The sequence below is a fragment of the Schistocerca piceifrons genome, chromosome 2 (assembly GCF_021461385.2).
Source record: "Schistocerca piceifrons isolate TAMUIC-IGC-003096 chromosome 2, iqSchPice1.1, whole genome shotgun sequence".
Lineage (NCBI taxonomy): Eukaryota > Metazoa > Arthropoda > Insecta > Orthoptera > Acrididae > Schistocerca > Schistocerca piceifrons.
This window is the reverse complement of record NC_060139.1, coordinates 4,317,108-4,337,390: the sequence shown is the minus strand read 5'-3', so window position 1 is coordinate 4,337,390 and position 20,283 is coordinate 4,317,108. Positions and strand designations below refer to the sequence as shown.

General features: G+C 41.9%; 1 protein-coding gene across 2 annotated transcripts in view; it reads right to left on the bottom strand.

Annotated features, from left to right (window-relative positions):
- LOC124775090 (ATP-binding cassette subfamily C member 4-like) overlaps positions 1-20,283 on the bottom strand; it is a 254,271-nt gene that overhangs the window by 56,790 nt on the left and 177,198 nt on the right. For both annotated transcript variants that reach the window (XM_047249900.1, XM_047249901.1), the window contains exons 12-17: positions 19,603-19,755; positions 15,344-15,540; positions 13,168-13,628; positions 12,167-12,246; positions 4,343-4,493; positions 3,272-3,378 (exon numbers count right to left, since the gene is read on the bottom strand). In XM_047249900.1, the coding sequence (XP_047105856.1) occupies positions 3,272-3,378; positions 4,343-4,493; positions 12,167-12,246; positions 13,168-13,628; positions 15,344-15,540; positions 19,603-19,755 (1,149 nt within the window). The remainder of the gene's footprint in view (positions 1-3,271; positions 3,379-4,342; positions 4,494-12,166; positions 12,247-13,167; positions 13,629-15,343; positions 15,541-19,602; positions 19,756-20,283) is intronic.

Genomic DNA, 20,283 nt, shown 5'->3' with positions numbered 1-20,283 from the left:
TCATTGATGTATGGGCATGGGTTGCCAAAAGACTGGCACATCACCACTGACTCACTAGCCACTACAACTGATACACACTGTGGTACAGTTGAAACAGCTCAGTTCAACTATGCCTTGATGGGTCAGAGGCATTGTCACCGCTGGAGGCAGCAGCTGTGTATACAAAATTTTGCACCCAACTTATTTCCCAATCATCTACGAATTCTGAAATTTATTCTTCCTGCAGTATTGTACACACAGTACATAAAATTTCATTATTTATCCTCCCAGGTGCTGTATTTTAATGGACAACACTATTGATGTGCCTAAAGAATACACAGTTTTCAAAAATTAGAAATGGGTGATAAGAATCTGGAAGAACAATAATTACACTCATCGCAAAGATTCATCTAAAGCCTTGGGGGTTCGACTACATCATGTGAGCACAGTTAATGATCAGTTGTGCAAATCACAATTAACCTTGATAACTACTGCACAGACACCTCTGTCCAGGACAGTGAAACAACACCTACAGTGAACTTCCAAGAAAGAAAACATGTAACTCGAAACAGCATTTTCTCTAAGGATTTATTTTGTAAAATTAATTGTCTAAGGAGATTAAAGGATTCACCAAATAAACTAAATTAAAAAGATAGTTAAAAAGCAACTGTTAAACAATACAATCTGTACAATGAGGAATTAAGTAAAAGTAGGAATGCAGTAAAAAACTGAAATGACTAGTGTTTCTATTATTATTTACTCACTTTACGACACACTTGTCAGGATTAAAAAAGCACACAGTATTGATTAATTACAGAGTCAGTTATCCTGGCTCACATTAGCTACATTGAGAGAGTAACTACATCACAGCATCCAAACAAATGCCTTCAATGGTTCAAGAGAACTTTACCATCACCAAACATGCACTTATAAATTACTTATTGCCAACAAATGTGAAGCATGTTACATTTCTGCAAGCAAAAGAACAGGGAAATCTTTCATCACTGCAGCTACTGTGTCACCTTTGAGTGCAGTAAATGATACTGGCCTAACGAAAAGTTTGTTAGGCTTCTTGCCTGTACACAGAAGGTCAATGAATTGCACTAGTGACCTTGTCACTTTACCACAGATAGCAGATCATTGTGTACTCAGTGATAGAACCCTACAGGGTGCACACACAACTTAGCTATCTGGGCAAGTGGAGAGGGAAAAATAAAAAGTAGAGTGTAAGAGTTAATTATTAGCACTTACATTATTTATGGCTTGTTTTAAAGATGCCAATAATGGTCTTCTTCAGGCTAGCTTTCCGTGTAACACTCTTTCAAAATGAAATGGCCGTGGTGTATTATTTAACCTTTCTTGTGTAATATTCGTGGATTATCTATATGAATATTCTTTTCTTACTAATTTTTCCAAAGATTTCCTTCTCAGCAGTTCTGTCTGCAATTTTTGCTTAAACAAGTTTGCAGCAGTACTTTTAAATGTAAGGGAAGAAAGTTAATAAACCTACAGTGAAAATTCAGACAGGCTTAGATGCAATTACTGGGTCAGCTCTTTCACTGTATCAAACATTTCTATTTTAAGTCATTTGAATGTGTTTAAGTACAGGGTGTTTCAAAAATGACCGGTATATTTGAAACGGCAATAAAAACTAAATGAGCAGCGATAGAAATACACCGTTTGTTGCAATATGCTTGGGACAACAGTACATTTTCAGGCAGACAAACTTTCGAACTTACAGTAGTTACAATTTTCAACAACAGATGGCGCTGCGGTCTGGGAAACTCTATAGTACGATATTTTCCACATATCCACCATGCATAGCAATAATATGGCGTAGTCTCTGAATGAAATTACCTGAAACCTTTGACAACGTGTCTGGCGGAATGGCTTCACATGCAGATGAGATGTACTGCTTCAGCTGTTCAATTGTTTCTGGATTCTGGCGGTACACCTGGTCTTTCAAGTGTCCCCACAGAAAGAAGTCACAGGGGTTCATGTCTGGCGAATAGGGAGGCCAATCCACGCCGCCTCCTGTATGTTTCGGATAGCCCAAAGCAATCACACGATCATCGAAATATTCATTCAGGAAATTAAAGACGTCGGCCGTGCGATGTGGCCGGGCACCATCTTGCATAAACCACGAGGTGTTCGCAGTGTCGTCTAAGGCAGTTTGTACCGCCACAAATTCACGAAGAATGTCCAGATAGCGTGATGCAGTAATCGTTTCGGATCTGAAAAATGGGCCAATAGAAGAAATGGCGGCCCAGACCAGTACTTTTTGAGGATGCAGGGACGATGGGACTGCAACATGGGGCTTTTCGGTTCCCCATATGTGCCAGTTCTGTTTATTGACGAAGCCGTCCAGGTAAAAATAAGCTTCGTCAGTAAACCAAACGCTGCCCACATGCATATCGCCGTCATCAATCCTGTGCACTATATCGTTAGCGAATGTCTCTCGTGCAGCAATGGTAGCGGCGCTGAGGGGTTGTCGCGTTTGAATTTTGTATGGATAGAGGTGTAAACTCTGGCGCATGAGACGATACGTGGACGTTGGCGTCATTTGGATCGCAGCTGCAATGCGGCGAGTGGAAGCCCAAGGCCGCTGTTGGATCACCTGCTGCCCTAGCTGCGCGTTGCCCTCTGTGGTTGCCGTACGCGGTTGCCCTACCTTTCCAGCATGTTCATCTGTCACGTTCCCAGTCCGTTGAAATTTTTCGAACAGATCCTTTATTGTATCGCTTTTCGGTCCTTTGGTTACATTAAACCTCCGTTGAAAACTTCGTCTTGTTGCAACAACACTGTGTTCTAGGTGGTGGAATTCCAACACCAGAAAAATCCTCTGTTCTAAGGAATAAACCATGTTGTCTACAGCACACTTGCACGTTGTGAACAGCACACGCTTACCGCAGAAAGACGACATACAGAATGGCGCACCCACAGACTGCGTTGTCTTCTATATCTTTCACATCACTTGCAGCGCCATCTGTTGTTGAAAATTGTAACTACTGTAATTTCGAAAGTTTGTCCGCCTGAAAATGTACTGTTGTCCCAGGCATATTGCAACAAACGGTGTATTTCTATAGCTGCTCATTTAGTTTTTATTGCAGTTTCAAATATACCGGTCATTTTTGAAACACCCTGTAGATGATCACATCACAATGTAAACCAATTACAGAACCAAATTAGAGAATTACATTCCACAGCAGCAGCATCCTAAGTTAATTATACTTTTGTTCCACATAACATGACCTTAAATAAATCTTAACAAAAAATTGTAAATAAAGAATACCTGAAGGTTGTCAAACTCTTTCATGACCATATCTTGTGCTGCTGATGACCTTATTGTTGTAAGGCCATTGAGAGAGGCTGATACATATGAAAACACTGGGCTTCGAGCTGAAAGCACCAAACTACTATTAATAATGCAACAATATAATTGTCAAATCTAATATTAGTTAGCAACAGCTGACTATGTGTAGCTGCAAATGTTTCAGTGGATACAAAACAGTATTACTCCAACACACTGACAAGTTTACTCTGTTCCCAAGTGTACCAAACAAAAATGAATTCTACCAAGAAAATATAGTAAAGTGGCATTAATGGAGAAAGAAAAATGAAACATTAAATACAAGGTGTTACTGTACATCTACTTTAATCCCTCCCATCACAACTGACTGAACTGCATGTGCTTTTTGATATTCAAACTCCATCATATTCACATTTCAGATTTTTTCTGCAGCATTTTTGGAGCAGCAAAGTTAATCTTTATTTGATATTTTATTATTAATAGTAGATGTTCCAATAATTTGTTCCAGTAATTCATCAAAATTTAATATTTTCTAAATGTTTCAGGAACTAAGATTATTCAAGAAGAGCCATACTGGAATTTAATTCTCAACATTAACAAGTACCCAGTGTTGCATGTGTAATTTGTGTCAGTAAACCAATAAATTATTGTTATAGTGGCCAGAAATACTCTGTTTTGCAAATGAGCCTTCTGAAATTGTGTTACTAGAATTAAGCAGGCCTCTGGCTTTCCCAAAATTTCTTGACAACTTACCATATTCAGCAATGCAGTACAATTTGCATAAATTAAAGTTAGGACATGATCTTATGTCTCTAACATATTAGCAAACCCCTAATATCACAGAGAAAGACTTGAATTACACATCAATAATCGAGGCGTCAAAGTTACAGTTGCCCGCTTTTTTCTGGATTATCATTTCAAACATTTGTTTCGAATTCATTTTCTGCCGAGTTAAGCTTTTGAAAGCTTAATTAACATTTGTCTTCAACCTTAGCAAAAATCAGTATTTACTTTTTTGTTACAGGTACTTTAAATAAATGGTGATGTACTTACTGACTCCTTCCAGTCGTTTGATGTCTTGTGCTGTCTCAAGATACACACATCGTATTTTGTAAAACAATGGACCAAGGATAATGATTACAATTATGAAGTAATAATTCACAATTACAACCATTATTAGTATCCCTGTCATGACAAGGAATATCTGAAAAATTGAAACTTTTATTAATAAATATTATAATACATTCTGGTTCAAATGGCTCTGAGCACTATGGGACTCAACATCTGAGGTCATCAGTCCCCTAGAACATAGAACTACTTAAACCTAACTAACTTAAGAACATCACACACATCCATGCCCGAGGCAGAATTGGAACCTGCGACCGTAGCGGTCTCGTGGTTCCAGACTGAAGCACCTAGAACCGCTCGGCCACACCGGCTGGCAATACATTCTGAAGAGAATTTATTGTGTGTGTCAGAAATCTATTGTGAAATTATGGAAGAACTGACTTTGCACTAATAAAATGTCTCTCATGGCATACATTAATAATTTTTAATTCTTCTTCACTTGCTTCTCTGCTTTCCTCTATGAAACCCTCCACCAGAAATAGTAATAATCTATCTATCTATCTATCTATCTAACAAATCTCTGAAGTTGCAGAACTATTCTCGAAACTGATTATGGCCCCCTGATTCTGAGTTGAATGGAAGGCAGGAACCAGAGAATTCAAATGTTCTGTGTAGAGATGGGTCGTTCGCAAACTAACGGGTCCAAATGTACGGTACATTGAGATGAACAGAATGAGCAAAGAATGAATTCTGAGGAACAGTCTTTCACAATTCACTTCAGCTAAGGCTTTCTACTTATAATTCCCAGGAATGGGAAATGGTCAGTCTTTTTCCCCGCAACGGCATTCAGACCCGTTCCCATCTGTCTCGGTCAGACGGACTTTTACTCCTTCGCATGGCCACTCATCGCAGTTCCACTGTCCATTCTAGATCTGTTTCAAACTTGTTTTGAACTCTGAACTTCTGGTTCTTTTCGTATTCAATTCAGCATCCATGACCGGTAACAAACTTATTTTATAATAAAGTAAATTACATAAAAATTATGTTCTATGTAATACATACATCTTTTCGGGCGACAAAACTGCATATCAACTTACTTCACTATTTCAATAAAAAGCAGAAGAAATACTTGTAAAAAGGCAAAATTTATTTGTTATTAGAAGTCGGCACAGCGCACATGAATAGCCATTTTCAGTCTTTTTGGATCCAAGGTATAAGAACGTGTTCATTGTTATGGAAGGCAGACCAACTTACAAACGAATGAAGCCCATGCGCCGAAACCCACCGAGAGAAGCCGAAACCCACCGAGAGAAGCCGAAACCCACCGAGAGAAGCCGAAACCCACCGAGAGAAGCCGAAACCCACCGAGAGAAACCAAAGCTGCATGCAACATTGACTGAGTAACACTCCGCATCATAGATAGACATAGATTTATAACTAGATTTTTCTGCCAGCCAACACTGCAATTCCCTGTGACAGGTAGGTAGAATGGCCACACCAGAGTGCGTTAGAGTTGTTCGTGTTTAGTGCTACTAAGAGGCCTGGTAAGGTATGTAATGGGCATGAATAATGGCAGATGAGTCATCACTGAAGGACACAGATTCCATGTACTTGCACGAGATACTGTTATCAGCACCTGAGAGTTTGAAAGAGGCCTCGTGGGTTTCCGTTTGGCCAGCTGGTCGAATTGTGAAATATCCAGATTTTTGGTGTATACAGATGTGACATTAGTACAACATTGGGCTGGATGGGAATGAGCACCACATGGGAGGACAGCCGTACTGTGTACCAAGCACACTATACTGCCTTCACCTCTGCACCTACCATCTGACACAAAGTTACAGATTCCCTGCAACGTTCTGGTTTTTTTTTTTTATTATTTTTTTTTAGGGTGCACAACTTCAACGGTCATTAGCGCCCAGACTACGTTAGGAATGCACCGCGAGTCACAAGTTTAAAACAGCAACGAAACGGAGAACACGATAAAAGACAGACTGACAGGCATCCAGCAATTGCCCACATGGGCAGAACGGCGCCAGCGCAGCCGCCAGCAGATGGCGATGGCTGAACCGTCAGTGTCCAATTCGTAACCGGGCCAAAACTACCTCCTCCCACCGAGAAGGGCGTGAGGAGGATGTCCAAGCCACAGGAAGAGGTTTCAAGGCCCAAAGCTTGTTGTCTGTAAGTGCAGCCCAATCGGCATGCCACAGCCATAAAATGCGCCGACAAATGACCCTGCTACAATCTGACGAAGGGACACAACAAGAAGCTGTCCGAGGCTGGAGGACCGCAGCCTTGTCCGCAGCATCTGCAGCTTCGTTCCCAGGGATACCGACATGGCCAAGAACCCACATAGAGCTAACCGGAGAACCGACGTCCACCAGCTGCTGAAGAGAGCGTTGGATCCGGTGCACGAAAGGGTGAACCGGATACGGATCACTGAGGTTCTGGATGGCGCTCAGAGAATCGGAGCAGATGACATAAGCAGAATGTCGGTGGCGGCAGATGTAAAGAACAGCCTGGTAGAGGGCAAAGAGCTCAGCTGTGAAGACCGAACAATGGCCATGGAGCCGGTATTTGAAACTTTGTGCCCCGACAATAAAAGAACACCCGACCCCGTCATTGGTCTTAGAGCCATCTGTATAAATGAAGGTCATATTAATGAACTTCGAACGAAGTTCGACAAAACGGGAGTGGTAGACCGAACCGGGGGTAACCTCCTTTGGGAACGAGCTGAGGTCACGGTGAACGTGAACCTGAGCCTGGAGCCAAGGTGGCGTGTGGCTCTCGCCCACTCTAAAGGTTGCAGGGAGTGAAAAATCAAGGTGTTGAAGGAGGCGACGAAAGTGAACTCCAGGGGGTAGCAGGGCAGAGACACACAACCCGTATTGACGGTCGAGAGAGTCGTCAAAAAAGGAACGATAAGACAGGTGGTCGGGCATTGACTGTAGCCGACAGGCATACCGACAAAGCAGTATATCGCGCCGGTAGGTGAGTGGCAATTCACCAGCGTCAGCATGAAGACTCTCGACGGGACTAGTATAAAACGCTCCGATCGCAAGACGTAAACCCCAATGTTGTATGGAGTTGAGGCGGCGTAAGATGGATGGCCGTGCAGAGGAGTATACGAAGCTCCCATAATCCAGCTTGGAGCGGACGATCGACCGATATAGGCAAAGTAGGATGGTTCGATCCGCTCCCCACGACATACCACTGAGAACACGGAGGACATTTAGAGAACGGGTACAACGGGCAGCCAAATATGACATGTGGAGACCAGCTAAGTTTCCTGTCAAATGTAAGACCTAAACATTTTGTTGTCTCCACGAATGGGAGAGCAACGGGACCGAGTCATAAGGACAGTGGGAGAAACTCTTTGTAGGGCCAGAAGTTAATACAGACCGTCTTCTTGGCAGAAAAACGGAAGCCATTGGCGACACTCCAGGAGTAAAGACGGTCAAGAGAACGCTGAAGACAGCGCTCCACGAAACATGTACCCTGCGTGCTGCAATAGATGGTAAAATCGTCCACGAAAAGGGAGCCCGATACATCAGCTGGGAGGCAATCCATTATTGGATTGATCACTATGGCGAAGAGAGTGACGCTCAAAACTGAGCCCTGTGGCACCCCATTCTCCTGGCGAAAGGTGTCCGACAGGACAGAACCCATACGTACCCTGAACTGTCGATCCATTAAAAATGAACGAATAAAAAGAGGGAGGCGACCGCGAAGGCCCCATGTATGCATGGTGCGGAAAATGCCCGCCCTCCAACAGGTGTCGTAAGCCGCCTCCAAATCAAAGAACACAGCCGCGGTCGGGCGCTTCCGCAAGAAGTTATTCATAATTAAGGTCAACAAGGTAACCAGATGGTCAACAGCAAAGCGGCGCCTACGAAATCCACATTGTACACTGGCAAGTAGACGTCGAGACTCGAGCAGCCAAACCAAACGAGAGTTAACCATTCGCTCCATCACTTTACAGACACAGCTGGTAAGCGAGATGGGTCGATAACTGGAAGGCAAGTGCTTGTCCTTCCCCGGCTTAAGGATCAGGACAACAATAGACTTGCGCCAGCATGCGGGAAAATGTCCCTCAATCCACATGTGATTATAAGTACGAAGAAGGAAACCTTTACCCGCAGGAGAAAGGTTCTTCAGCATCTGAATATGAATAGAATCAGGCCTGGAGCGGAGGGCCGTGACCGGGCAAGTGCGTTTTCGAGTTCCCACATGGTGAATGGGGCATTATAACGTTCACGATTCGAGGAGCGGAAGTTAAGTGGCCTAGCCTCCTCTGCCTGTTTGCAGGGGAGGAAGGCAGGGTAATGAGCGGAGCTCGAAACCTCTGCGAAAAAGCGGCCGAAGGCATTGGAGACATCCTCAGGGGCCACAAGGACGTCATTCACGACCGTCAAGCCAGAAACTGGTGAGTGGACCTTAGTGCCAGATAGCCGGCGCAGGCTACCCCAGACAACAGAAGAAGGAGTAAAACTGTTGAAGGTGCTTGTGAAAGCAGCCCAGCTGGCTTTCTTGCTTTCTTGCTTTCTTTAATAATACGACGACACTGAGCACGTAATCGTTTATAATTGATACAATTCACCACTGTAGGGTGGCTTTTAAAGGTGCGTAAAGCACGTCGACGAGCACGTAAAGCGTCTCTACATGCTGCGGTCCACCAGGGGACCGGTACGCGACATGGAGAAGAAGTAGGGTGAGGGACGGAATATTCAGCAGCAGCGAGAATGACTTCTGTGAGGTGTGCGACCTGACGATCGCAGCTTGTGAAGGTTTGATCCTGAAAGGTCGCCCTGGAAGAGAAGAGCCCCCAGTCTGCTTTGGAGATGGTCCAACTAGATGAGCACGGAGAGGGGATATGCTGCAGGAGATGGATAACACACGGGAAGTGGTCGCTCGAATATGTATCAGAAAGTGCATACCACTCAAACTGGCATGCAAGTTGGGTAGTACATATAGAGAGGTCTAAATGGGAATAGGTGTGAGATGTGTCCAAAAGAAAAGTAGGGTCGCCAGTATTGAGGCAGACAAGATTGAGCTGGTTGAAAAGGTCTGCTAACAGGGAGTCCCTCGGGCAGGATGCTGGAGAGCCCCAAAGGGGATGGTGGGCATTGAAGTCTCCAGTGAACATAAGTAGTGCAGGTAGCTGAGCAATAATTTGCATCATGTCCGCCCTGGTAACGGCAGACGACGATGGAGTGTAAACGGTACAAATGGAAAATGTAAAAGTGGGGAGAGTAATTCGGATGGCAACTGCCTGCAGGCCGGTGTGCAACGTGATGGGATCGTAGTAAATATCATCCCGGACCAGCAACATAATCCCTCCATGAGCCGGAATACCTGCCACAGGGGGTAGGTCAAAACACACAGAGGTGTAGGGTGCCAAGGCAATTTGATCGCATGGGCGTAGCTTCGTTTCCTGGAGGGCTACGACGAGCGGACGGTGCAAGTGGAGCAGCAACTTCAAGTCCTCTCCGTTGGAGCGAATTCTGCGAATATTCCAGCGAATAAGTGCCATCGTAAGAAGAAAAGGAAGATGAAAGAAGGGGTCACCTCGAAGGCCGCTGAGGGCCTGGCTTCGAGCGAGCATTGCCGCCGCTATCAGTAGGTGGACAGTCATCGTCCATTGGTTCTATAGGTTCATCAGCCATCTTGGTAAGATGGCCGGGAGGGGGAGCTTCCTCCGCCGGCGAACGGCCAGATGTTTGGCTACCAGCGGTGCGGCCAGGCGAAACGGATGACGGCCTGGGGCGGCAACCGCTGGGTGGCGCAGGAGAAGAAATGTGCTGTGGCGGAGAAGGAGAACTGCGCTTCCTATGAGCCTTCTTGGAAGGTCGTTTGGTGGCAGTACCAGTCGATGGCTGGGAGGTCAAGGTACGTAGGAAGTCTGCACGGGACGGTTTGTTCTTGAAGCCCCGTGCATCTGACTTCTGGGTCTTTGTCTTAGCAGAAGCTGAGGAAGGGGCTGGTGTCTGTGGGGTGATGGGAGGAAGAGGAGACGTCGACCACGCAATCTTAGCACTGGCCGAACGGACGACCGTGGTGCTGAAGGTCAGATCGCATGTCTGGGTTGCCACCTCCCTGGTAGTCCGAGGAGAGGCGAGGACAGTACTGTATTTCCCCGCTGGGAGCAGCGTGTGCTTCCTACTAGCCAATAGCTTGCGAGCAGCCGAGGTGGACACTTTCTCTTTGACCCAAATTTCTTGGAGACAGCGTTCTTCCTTATAGACGGGACAGTCGCGGGAGGATGCTGCATGGTCACCCTGACAGTTCACACAACGAGGAGACGGAGGTGGACAGTCACCCTCATGGGCATCCCTGCCACAAGTGACACATTTAGCCGCATTGGAACAAGACTGTCAAGTGTGATTGAAATGCTGACACTGGTAGCAGCGCGTAGGTGTCGGGACATAGGGGCGAACAGGAATAACCTCGTAGCCCGCCTTCATGCGCAATGGCAGCTTACACTATCGAAGGTCAAGAAAAGTGTCCGGGTCGGTACAAGGTCATTGTTGACCTTTTTCATGACCCTATGGACAGCCGTCACACCCTGCTCAGCGAGGAAAGATTGAATCTCCTCGTCAGTCAATCCGTCGAGGGATCTAGTATAGACCACACCACAAGACTAATTCAAAGTTCGGTGAGCCTCCACCCGGACAGGGAACGTGTACAGGAGTGTGGCTCGAAGCAGTTTCTGTGCCTGGAAGGCGCCCTCAGTTTCTAGTAACAAGGTACCATTACGCAACCTTGTACAAGATTTGACAGATCTGGCTTTGGCATCTACGCCCTTCTGGATAACGAAAGGGTTGACAGAGGAAAAATCCTTTCCGTCCTCAGATCGAGAAATGCCGAGGAACTGTGGGGTAGGCGGTAGTACTTTTGTCACTGGGGGCTGGTCATGTTTCCGTTTGTGGGCAGAAGTCGAGAGAGAAGAAGAGAAATCCATTGCGGAGGAATCCCCCATGATTGCCAGTGTCTCCGATGGCACGCTCCTTCCTTATGGGGACCCTCTCAGAGGGCACTCCCGCCTTAGGTGAATGTTTACACCTCAGGTCACACCTCCTGAGAAACAGACGGAGGGACCAATCGGCATTGTCAGAAGGTATCAGCTCAGGCAATCACCCCTCCCTGGGCCTGGCCTTTACCCGGGGGTACGTGCGTGCCTTACTTGTCTACCCAGGGCGGGGAATTATGCGTTACCCCGTCACCAGCTACGCGTGCTAACGCGTGGGTCAGCCTTCAGGCGCGCACAGGGAGGAAGGAGGAAGAGGAAAAGTAAGAGAGAGAGGACAGACTGACATATACAGACACATGTGTGGATGGATGTGGATGCGTGTGTGTGTGTGTGTGTGTGTGTGTGTGTGTGGTGCGCGAGCGCGCGCGCGAGTGTATACCCGTCCTTTTTTCCCCCTAAGGTAAGTCTTTCTGCTCCCGGGATTGGAATGACTCCTTACCCTCTCCCTTAAAACCCACATCCTTTCGTCTTTCCCTCTCCTCCCCTCTTTCCTGATGAGGCAACAGTTTGTTGCGAAAGCTTGAATTTTGTGTGTATGTTTGTGTTTGTTTGTGTGTCTGTCGACCTGCCAGCACTTTCATTTGGTAAGTCACATCATCTTTGTTTTTAGATATATTTTTCCTACGTGGAATGTTTCCCTCTATTATAGTAATATATAGTTTGATGTACAGATGCCTTTTATTCCTTTGGAATCAGTTATTGTGGGCTATGAATTTAAGGTGAAAGCTGACAGTGCTAAAATGAGGTATTACTGAAAAAGTATAAGTACTTTTAGTTACCTGTATAGCATCTAGCATAGCTCTAGGGAGCATTTCATCAACTGCACCCATGTCCTTGGAGAAACGATTCAACACTCGACCTTAAAAAGGAATTATTATTCAGTACATACAAACAATAGGAACAGAACTAATACATACTCAACGATCACCACTAGCAAAGAAAAACAGATTACTGGCAACATCTTAATCAAGAAACAGTAATAGCTTATCATAACTGTTTCTACATGTTTTAATGTAGAATCTGTTAGAAAAACTGTTTTTGATCCAGTATTGAGAAAGAGAAAAAGAATGAGTGTGCTGACTTAAGAGGTCGTTGACTGTTCAGTTACAATGGTGAGCAAGTTGATAGTGTGCAAATTCCAATAGGAGGAATATGATGCTGAGATGAAAAGAATTTAAGTATCTGCCACAAAAACAGGAAGTGCACACAGTAACTAGTTTTTCTGTCTGTGAGATTGGGCTATGAAAGGTTCCACAATAAAAGAATCAGGAAAGAAATGAAATAAGAAAAATGGCATCAGAATTGAAGTTATAACTTTATTATTTGACAAAACATAGATTCATGTGTGTGACACTGTGAATAAATGCTTTGAAGGAAACATTGAGCTACGAATATTGTGAAATGAAAGTGCCGGCCCGTGTTCAACTGCTGTTCTAAGCAGAACACTGGTGCATAGATGTGTAGCGTATGATACGACTTCTCTTGTGAGAGAAAAGAACAGGTGGTGAGAGAAAATTGAGGAAAGGGAGTGGTGGATCCAAAATATACATATTAAACACTAAGTATTATTCCACCCTGGATATAAACTAGTCACATAGAGTTCAACCAGGTTTACAAATTTGCACATGTGCCAGTTGGGTTCATTGCAGCTTGGTAAGCAGAAGCTCGTTCTCCATGAGAAGTTCTGTTAACTATCCAATGAAAATAAAGCTACCTATCAAAAGAAAATTTTAAACACGAAAAAACTGAATTTTAGGAGATAAGATAAAGCTATACGTACCTGATGGATTGGTGTCAAAGAAACGCATTGTTCCTTTCAATATAGTATTAAACATTCTATCATGAAGCCCCTGTGAAGAATTCATTGTAATTTTGAAGAAGACTAGGGATCTCAGTATAGTTATAGTTATACTTCCAATTATACATATAGTATATATGTATATATACTGATCTCTTGTGAAGAACATAGATCTGTGATAAATTGGATGATTATCATAATCTTTTAGAGTCAAGCTGGGATTATTTTTTTCTGAAAACTCTGAATCATTCCACTCAGTAGAAACATCAAGTCCGAGAATTGCTTCAGTTGTATTCAGAATGTCAAATAACGTAGTGTTTGAGAATGGATTAGACTCATCAAGGAGAAATTCAGCTTCAAAACTGGGAACAGAACTGCTGTTTGGCATATTATAAGCATCCTGCTTAGCTATTAATTCCTTCCTTAGTTGCTCCTGGTTAGTCCTGGAAAACAACAGGAAGAAGATTATTCTAAAGTTTCTGCATTGTTAACAAAAAACTCATATATATTAGAGGTAGATAGATAGATAGATAGAGAGAGAGAGAGAGAGAGAGAGAGAGAGAGAGAGAGAGAGAGAGAGAGAGAGAGAGAGAACTATTATGAACTGATGCAGTACTTTTAATTTTCCAAGCAATAAGCACTGCATATCATTGTTAAATAACAATATATCCTTAACATTACGCTGCTGTTTCTCATTCCTACAGCCACATGGTAGAGCTAGCGATGAATCTTATGCTTTAGGTCCATGCCTTTCAGTTTATCAAGTAGGAGCTAACGTAACATGGCATATGTTTTACAACCACATACCAACCATAGCTGCAAGCGTTTCATTGAAGTGTGGAGGAAATGACAGGAGCACTAATCAGACTTTTAAGGAACAAACGAAAACTACTACACTACGAGGGTAAAGAAGCTTTCACATTAGGTCTGCTATAGCACAGATTTAAAAAGCTGAATGTGTGTATTTTATCAATTAATAGTCGTGAACAGTTGTCAGCAACTATGATCAGCTTTCTCATACTAACACCACCCCTAATCTATTTGTCTATTTATTGTGGTGTCCTTGCCTATGGGAGCAGCTTTCATTCATAAGATATCAGACAAGTTGTACGTACAAAGTAATTTAGATGCTGTGAAAACAAGAGACAATTTATGAATGCCTAGTTTTGGCTTAAATATGTGGCATCAGGTTACTATTCATATCATTTTTAGGGATAATTTATACTGTGTCACCACTAAAACACCATACCAGAACAACTGATTTCCACAAATATGCAAAAATCACATTTAACTATAAAAGTAAATATTTGTGTGTGTGTGTGTGTGTGTGTGTGTGTGTGTGTGTGTGTGTGTGTGTGTGTGTGTGTGTGTGTATTTTTTTTCTTTCTGACATGCCCAAAAGAAAGACACCATGAGGGATCAGCAGCTGTGACACACATTATGTAAATTGAAGGTGGAGTAGGAAAGGAGGGGAAAGGGCCAGGGGACAGAACAGGGGAACTAACAGTATCAGCTGCATCGGGACATTGTGCGGAATCAGCAGTGAGGAGTGAAGGTGTGTGCCGGACCACAACCCAAACCTGTGATGATCTCCTTACTACGCATTTGTGTTAACCACTGCACCACCTGGACACACTGTACCACAAATGTGCAGACTATCTCAGCACGTTCCTCGGCTGACTCATATTCCCACTTAGTGCCACCTATCCACAGACCCATCCCTGTCTGCCTTGTTCATTAATTTTAGGTTCCTGCTGGGACATGGACAAGGACTGTGGATAGATGGCACTAGGTGGGAATGCGAGTCGAAAAGGGCGTGTGCCGAGACTGTACACACATTTGCAAGGAACACTATATTCAGGTGGTGCAGTGGTTAATGCAACTGTCTGGTGAGCAGGAGATCCTGGGTTTGGGTCTCAGTCCAGCATACATTGTCACTTGTTTATTTCACATGAAGTCCCGATGCAACTGATATCATTAATTCCTTCCCTTTCCTTTCTCTTCCCTTCCCTTCCCTTCCCCCTCAATATACATAAAAGTGTATACAATGTGTGTATGATCTTGCTTATTTCTGTGCTGACATAACTTTGCAGTATACATTCTACCATTCTTGATTTAGCTACCTTATGAAAAACAGAACAGTCTAAAATGGTCTTACCAATATGTCACCCAGTAATCTGCCCCACTGGAAGCAATCTGTCCAAGCAGGAGCACAACAACCAGCCAGCAAAGTAGCAACCAACTTGATCCAGCCGTAAAGTAATCTTTGTAAAGCGTATTGCTCAGTTTTCCCTTTTCAAGCATTTCAGCTGTTTCAGTTGGCTCTTCCACCTCGTCATCCTCATCACCTTTACTCTGCAGAATGAAAACCATCTTAATTTCCCACTGTTCATCACAATACAACGCATTAATATTCAGCATATTTATTTACTACTGAAAATACACATCCATTGTTCCTTAAATCTTAAATGATATTATTTTGAACTTTATCAAGTTACTCAGATACAAATTTCAGCTGTACAAGGATTGATTATAATTCTATTCACTACGGTATCTTGAAAGGTAGCATTATCTCTGTAATAATACATTTGAAGCTCGAGCTTTTAAAAATAGAGGTCCAGTGAACTATAGCATTGCAAAGAATGACGACGATAAGGGGCTAATGGAAACAGATACAGGTTTTATCCCATCCTGGTATTATCTGTAGTCAGGCTGCCTTTATCACCTAGTTCTTTAGTGGAAATGAGAATGAGGAAAAGAAGAAGTTACAGGCTTTATCAACTGAGCACAATCTGTAAGGTGAATTAGACAATATGCACTACCTGGCATGGCAAAAGATGTGATCTTGTCAAGGTAGTATACTTGGCTCCATTCCAATCCTTATTTCCAGATAATCACTAAATGCATCCCACTATTTTTACACACTCCACCAAGTAGGACCGTATTTTTGCAACAAAATATTTCAAACAATTTCAAACTAACAGTATAACACTTTCATTTGAGTTTGGTTTCTTTTAGAAGAGCTTTTGGATGGCACATTGACTATAAAAAGATGTCTGTGTTAAAATGTGAATTAATTTATTTTATTTATTTATTTTTTCTATCCATTTGTAGACAATATAGATTGTATGGATGTTGTCAGCAAATACATATATAGGTGATACAGACACACGGGTATATAAAAGTACAATTGCATTTCCTAAATATAAACTACAGTTATTTGCCTTACTGTGCTTTATGATTATACATGATGTACCACTGTTATTGAACATACTAAAGAAAGCTCCTAGTTACAGTACTTAATCAGTCACATTGTCGACTAAATTTTACCTACTTTCCAGGTAATCTTTGACAGACTAAAAACCCTTTTCTAACAAATAACTTTTTAGGCCATGTCTGAAGGCACATATTTTGTTTCTAACTTTTATATTCTGTGGAAGTGTTGAATAGTTTAAGTCCATTGTATAGTACAATATTCTGTGTTTTCGTTTTGTTTTTCTGCTCAGATGTAGGTGGTGACTTCATCTGGTTTCATGTTCGTGTAGGAAACTGTTCATTGGGTACTGATTTATGTTTTTCTTTATGTGAATCACTCTTTGAAAAATGTATTCAAGGGGAACAGTCAAGATTCCCATAGATTTAAACAACTCTGTGCAATGCCTTCTCTTGTTACTATTTGTCATAATTCGGATGGCTCATTTTTGTAGTTTGAAGATTGTTTGCATATTCTGAGAATTTGTTCCCCAAAAGATTATTTCAAAACAAATGATTGAGTGCACATATGCAAAGTAAGTTGCTCCGGTGCATGAGTTACTACACAAAAGTTTTATTATTCTAGGGGCATAGCATGATGATGCTATTCGCTTTCAAAGGACGTTCAGTCCATTAAGCACAGTAAGAAATCCAGACTCCTCATGAACCATTCAAAATTTCCCAGTGGTAATCTATATATAGTAAAATGAGATGTAGATGTAAGATGAGTGTAAAAGATAAAGAACCCATCTTATAATATTCCTAGAATAAGTTTCATTTTCATATGGCTCTGTGCTGAGTGGGAAAGTGACTGCAAATCCGGAGGTCCATGGTTCAAAACTGATCACATTCTATAATATTCAAATTATTCTTGTTACTGTGATTTGATATACAGCCTGTTTTATTTTTTAACAGAGTTTTTAAAAAATCCAAATCTTATCCTTCAGAATGTAGACAGCTTTACTTTACCACACAAACAACAAAATCTTGAATGAAATTGTCATTCTGCAGCAGAGTATGCATTGATATGAAACTTCCTGGCAGATTAAAACTGTGTTACAGACAGAAACTCAAACTTTGGCTTTTAGTTTTTTGTGGGCAAGAGCTCTACCCACTGAGCTTCCCAACCATGACTCACGAACCATCCTCACAGCTTCGCCTGCCAAAGGCAAAGGTCCCGAGTTTGAGTCTCAGTCCAGCTCACAGTTTTAATCTGCCAGAAAGTTTCAATAAAATCCTGCTCGAAGGTAATGGAAGCAATTATGTATGCAAGAACCATACAACACCTGTCTCAAAGTACCTCAGCATCAGTTTGGATTTCAAAAGGTTCTCTCCACAGAATATGGTATTTTTCAGTTCACAAAGTAATTAACAAAATTTGGATGATAAAATACTGCCAGCTGAAATTTTCTGTAACTTGTCAGAAACATCTGACTGTGCAGTTCACAGTATTCTGTTAGAGAAGGTAAAATATTATGCTTACATGTTATTTTGCTGGTAACTGGTATTCACCTTCTCAAGCTAGAAGGATGTAGAGTATCGCATTAATAAAAAGAGTGTTCACAATGAACCAGCATCTTCAGAATGAAGAATAATCATTACCAAGGTATCCCACAGATCTATATTGGGTCTGCTCTTGTTCTTGTTTTATAAATGATCTTCAACCATAAACTCAAGAAGCAGTAGTTCTCTTTGCAGATGATGGAACTATTAAATTCATGCTCAAAAACAACTTCAAGAGTTGAAAAGTAAACAATAATTTCCAAAAAATTGATAAGTTGTGCTCTGTAAACAGACAGTTATTGAATTTAGATGAAGCACAATATATGCATTTTAGTAGTGGAGAAGGTTTGACCGCACCATTAAAAATACTGCATGAGGGTCTGCATTATAGTAAATCAGTGAATCAGAATATATCACATTCTTAGATGTTTACATTGAAAAAAACTGAACTGGAAGTCTCCTGTTACAGATCTCAAATATCTCTGCTCTGCAACTTCGGCATCATGGATTTCATCAGATTCTGGAGATGATGATGATGATGATGATGATGATGATGTCAAAATGTCAAAACAGTGGCTTACTTTTCCCATTATCATTCAATAATGTCTTATGGCCTCACATTCTGGTGTGACTCTTCATCAAGGGGAAATATGTAGCACAGAAGTGTGTAACAAGGAAAATATGTAGTGACTACTTCAAAATCTTGCATTCAGCTCGTCAAACAGTTTGGCATACTGACAACAGCCTCATTAAGTTAGTTGTCCACAATCAATGACATCCTCTAAAGAGTAGCATTTATAAATATAAATATAATACTAGATGGAAAAATTATTTAACCATACATTATTCACCATTAGTCTGACACAGAAAGGTGTGAGGTATTAACCAATAAACACATCTGACTGCCTGCCCAGTAATGTAAAGAATTTGATGGATAGTAAAAATAACTTCAAACTCAAAGAGAGAGAGAGATCTGCATCCATCCATTCCATGTCCTCGTGAGATGTCACAACTTTGATCTTCGGAATATGCCAATAACTAACAAACACTTTTACATGGAAGAAGCAGCACTTTAAATCATTAATTTCAAAATTTGAAACTGTGTGTTAATAGTAAATATTTATGAAATTCTACAATGTCACACGAGTTCATGGTACATATTACATTTACTCGTCAAGTGGAGGCACAACACACACATAAAAGACAGTTTTAATTGGTAAGCTTTCAGAGCCAGTGGCTCCTTCGTGTGTGTGTTTTGCTGCTGCTTGGTGAGTGTTTTTTATTTATCCAATTAAATTATTTAGTCAATAATTGTTTTTATTGTTATGTTATATTTTCTGCTAACCTATTATCTGCTTTCACCAATAGTGACTAATTGGAGAAACTTTGTATTGTGTCACATCATCATATTTTATCGAAAACACATCTCCAGCACAGGAAGAACTACTACTTCTAAGCTTATACACGGGCTGTTATTATAATTACTGTATCTTTGATGCCCCCATGGGAACAACACACAGGAGTGTGCTCAATATTCAAGTCACCCAAAGCTGCTGTTTAGAACTGGATCATATTTCTGTATGTGTGTGCCAATTCATGTGTTTCCTCTGTTTGTGGTTGAATTGTAATATATCTTATTTTCTATTTACACTGCATTCTTACAAATGTTGAAGTAATCGACAGCTGCTGTCTCAGCTCCTCTCGTGATGATTTAATTGCTTCCTTTGTCTCTTCCTGGTTGTTAGCCAGCATATTTGCAAAATTCTTCTTGCTGAGAGTAAGTTCACTAAATGTGCCCTGGTCTTCTATTTTACCCTGTGAAAATTGGAGAAACTAATTTAAGTGAACATGTTTACCACAGAACTACTGCTAATGTACCGACGCACCACTGAAAATAACATAATGCAGCTGATGTATGAGGATCTGTAATTCATTTAGGCAAACAATTCTATGTCTTATCATTTGAAGCCAAACTATACAAACACTTTGTATAGTCTGATGTACTGTTTGTTCCATGACATAAAATTGGAACGATTTTGTTGATGACTATGATTTTCATCATTACTTTATGACATCTGAACCAAAACCAAAAGGATTTTTAAAAGGTAAGTAGTCTATGCTCTGCTATACAATGAGGTGATGAAAGTCGTGGGACAGTGATACGCACATACATAAATGGCAGTAGCATCATGTACACCAGGTGTAAAAGGGCACTGCCTCTGTGGAGCTCTCATTTGTACTCCGGTGATTCCTGTGAAGAGGTTTCCAACACGATTATGGCTGCATGATGGGAATTAACAGACTTTGAACGCAGAACTGTAGTTGGAGATGGAACGCATGGGA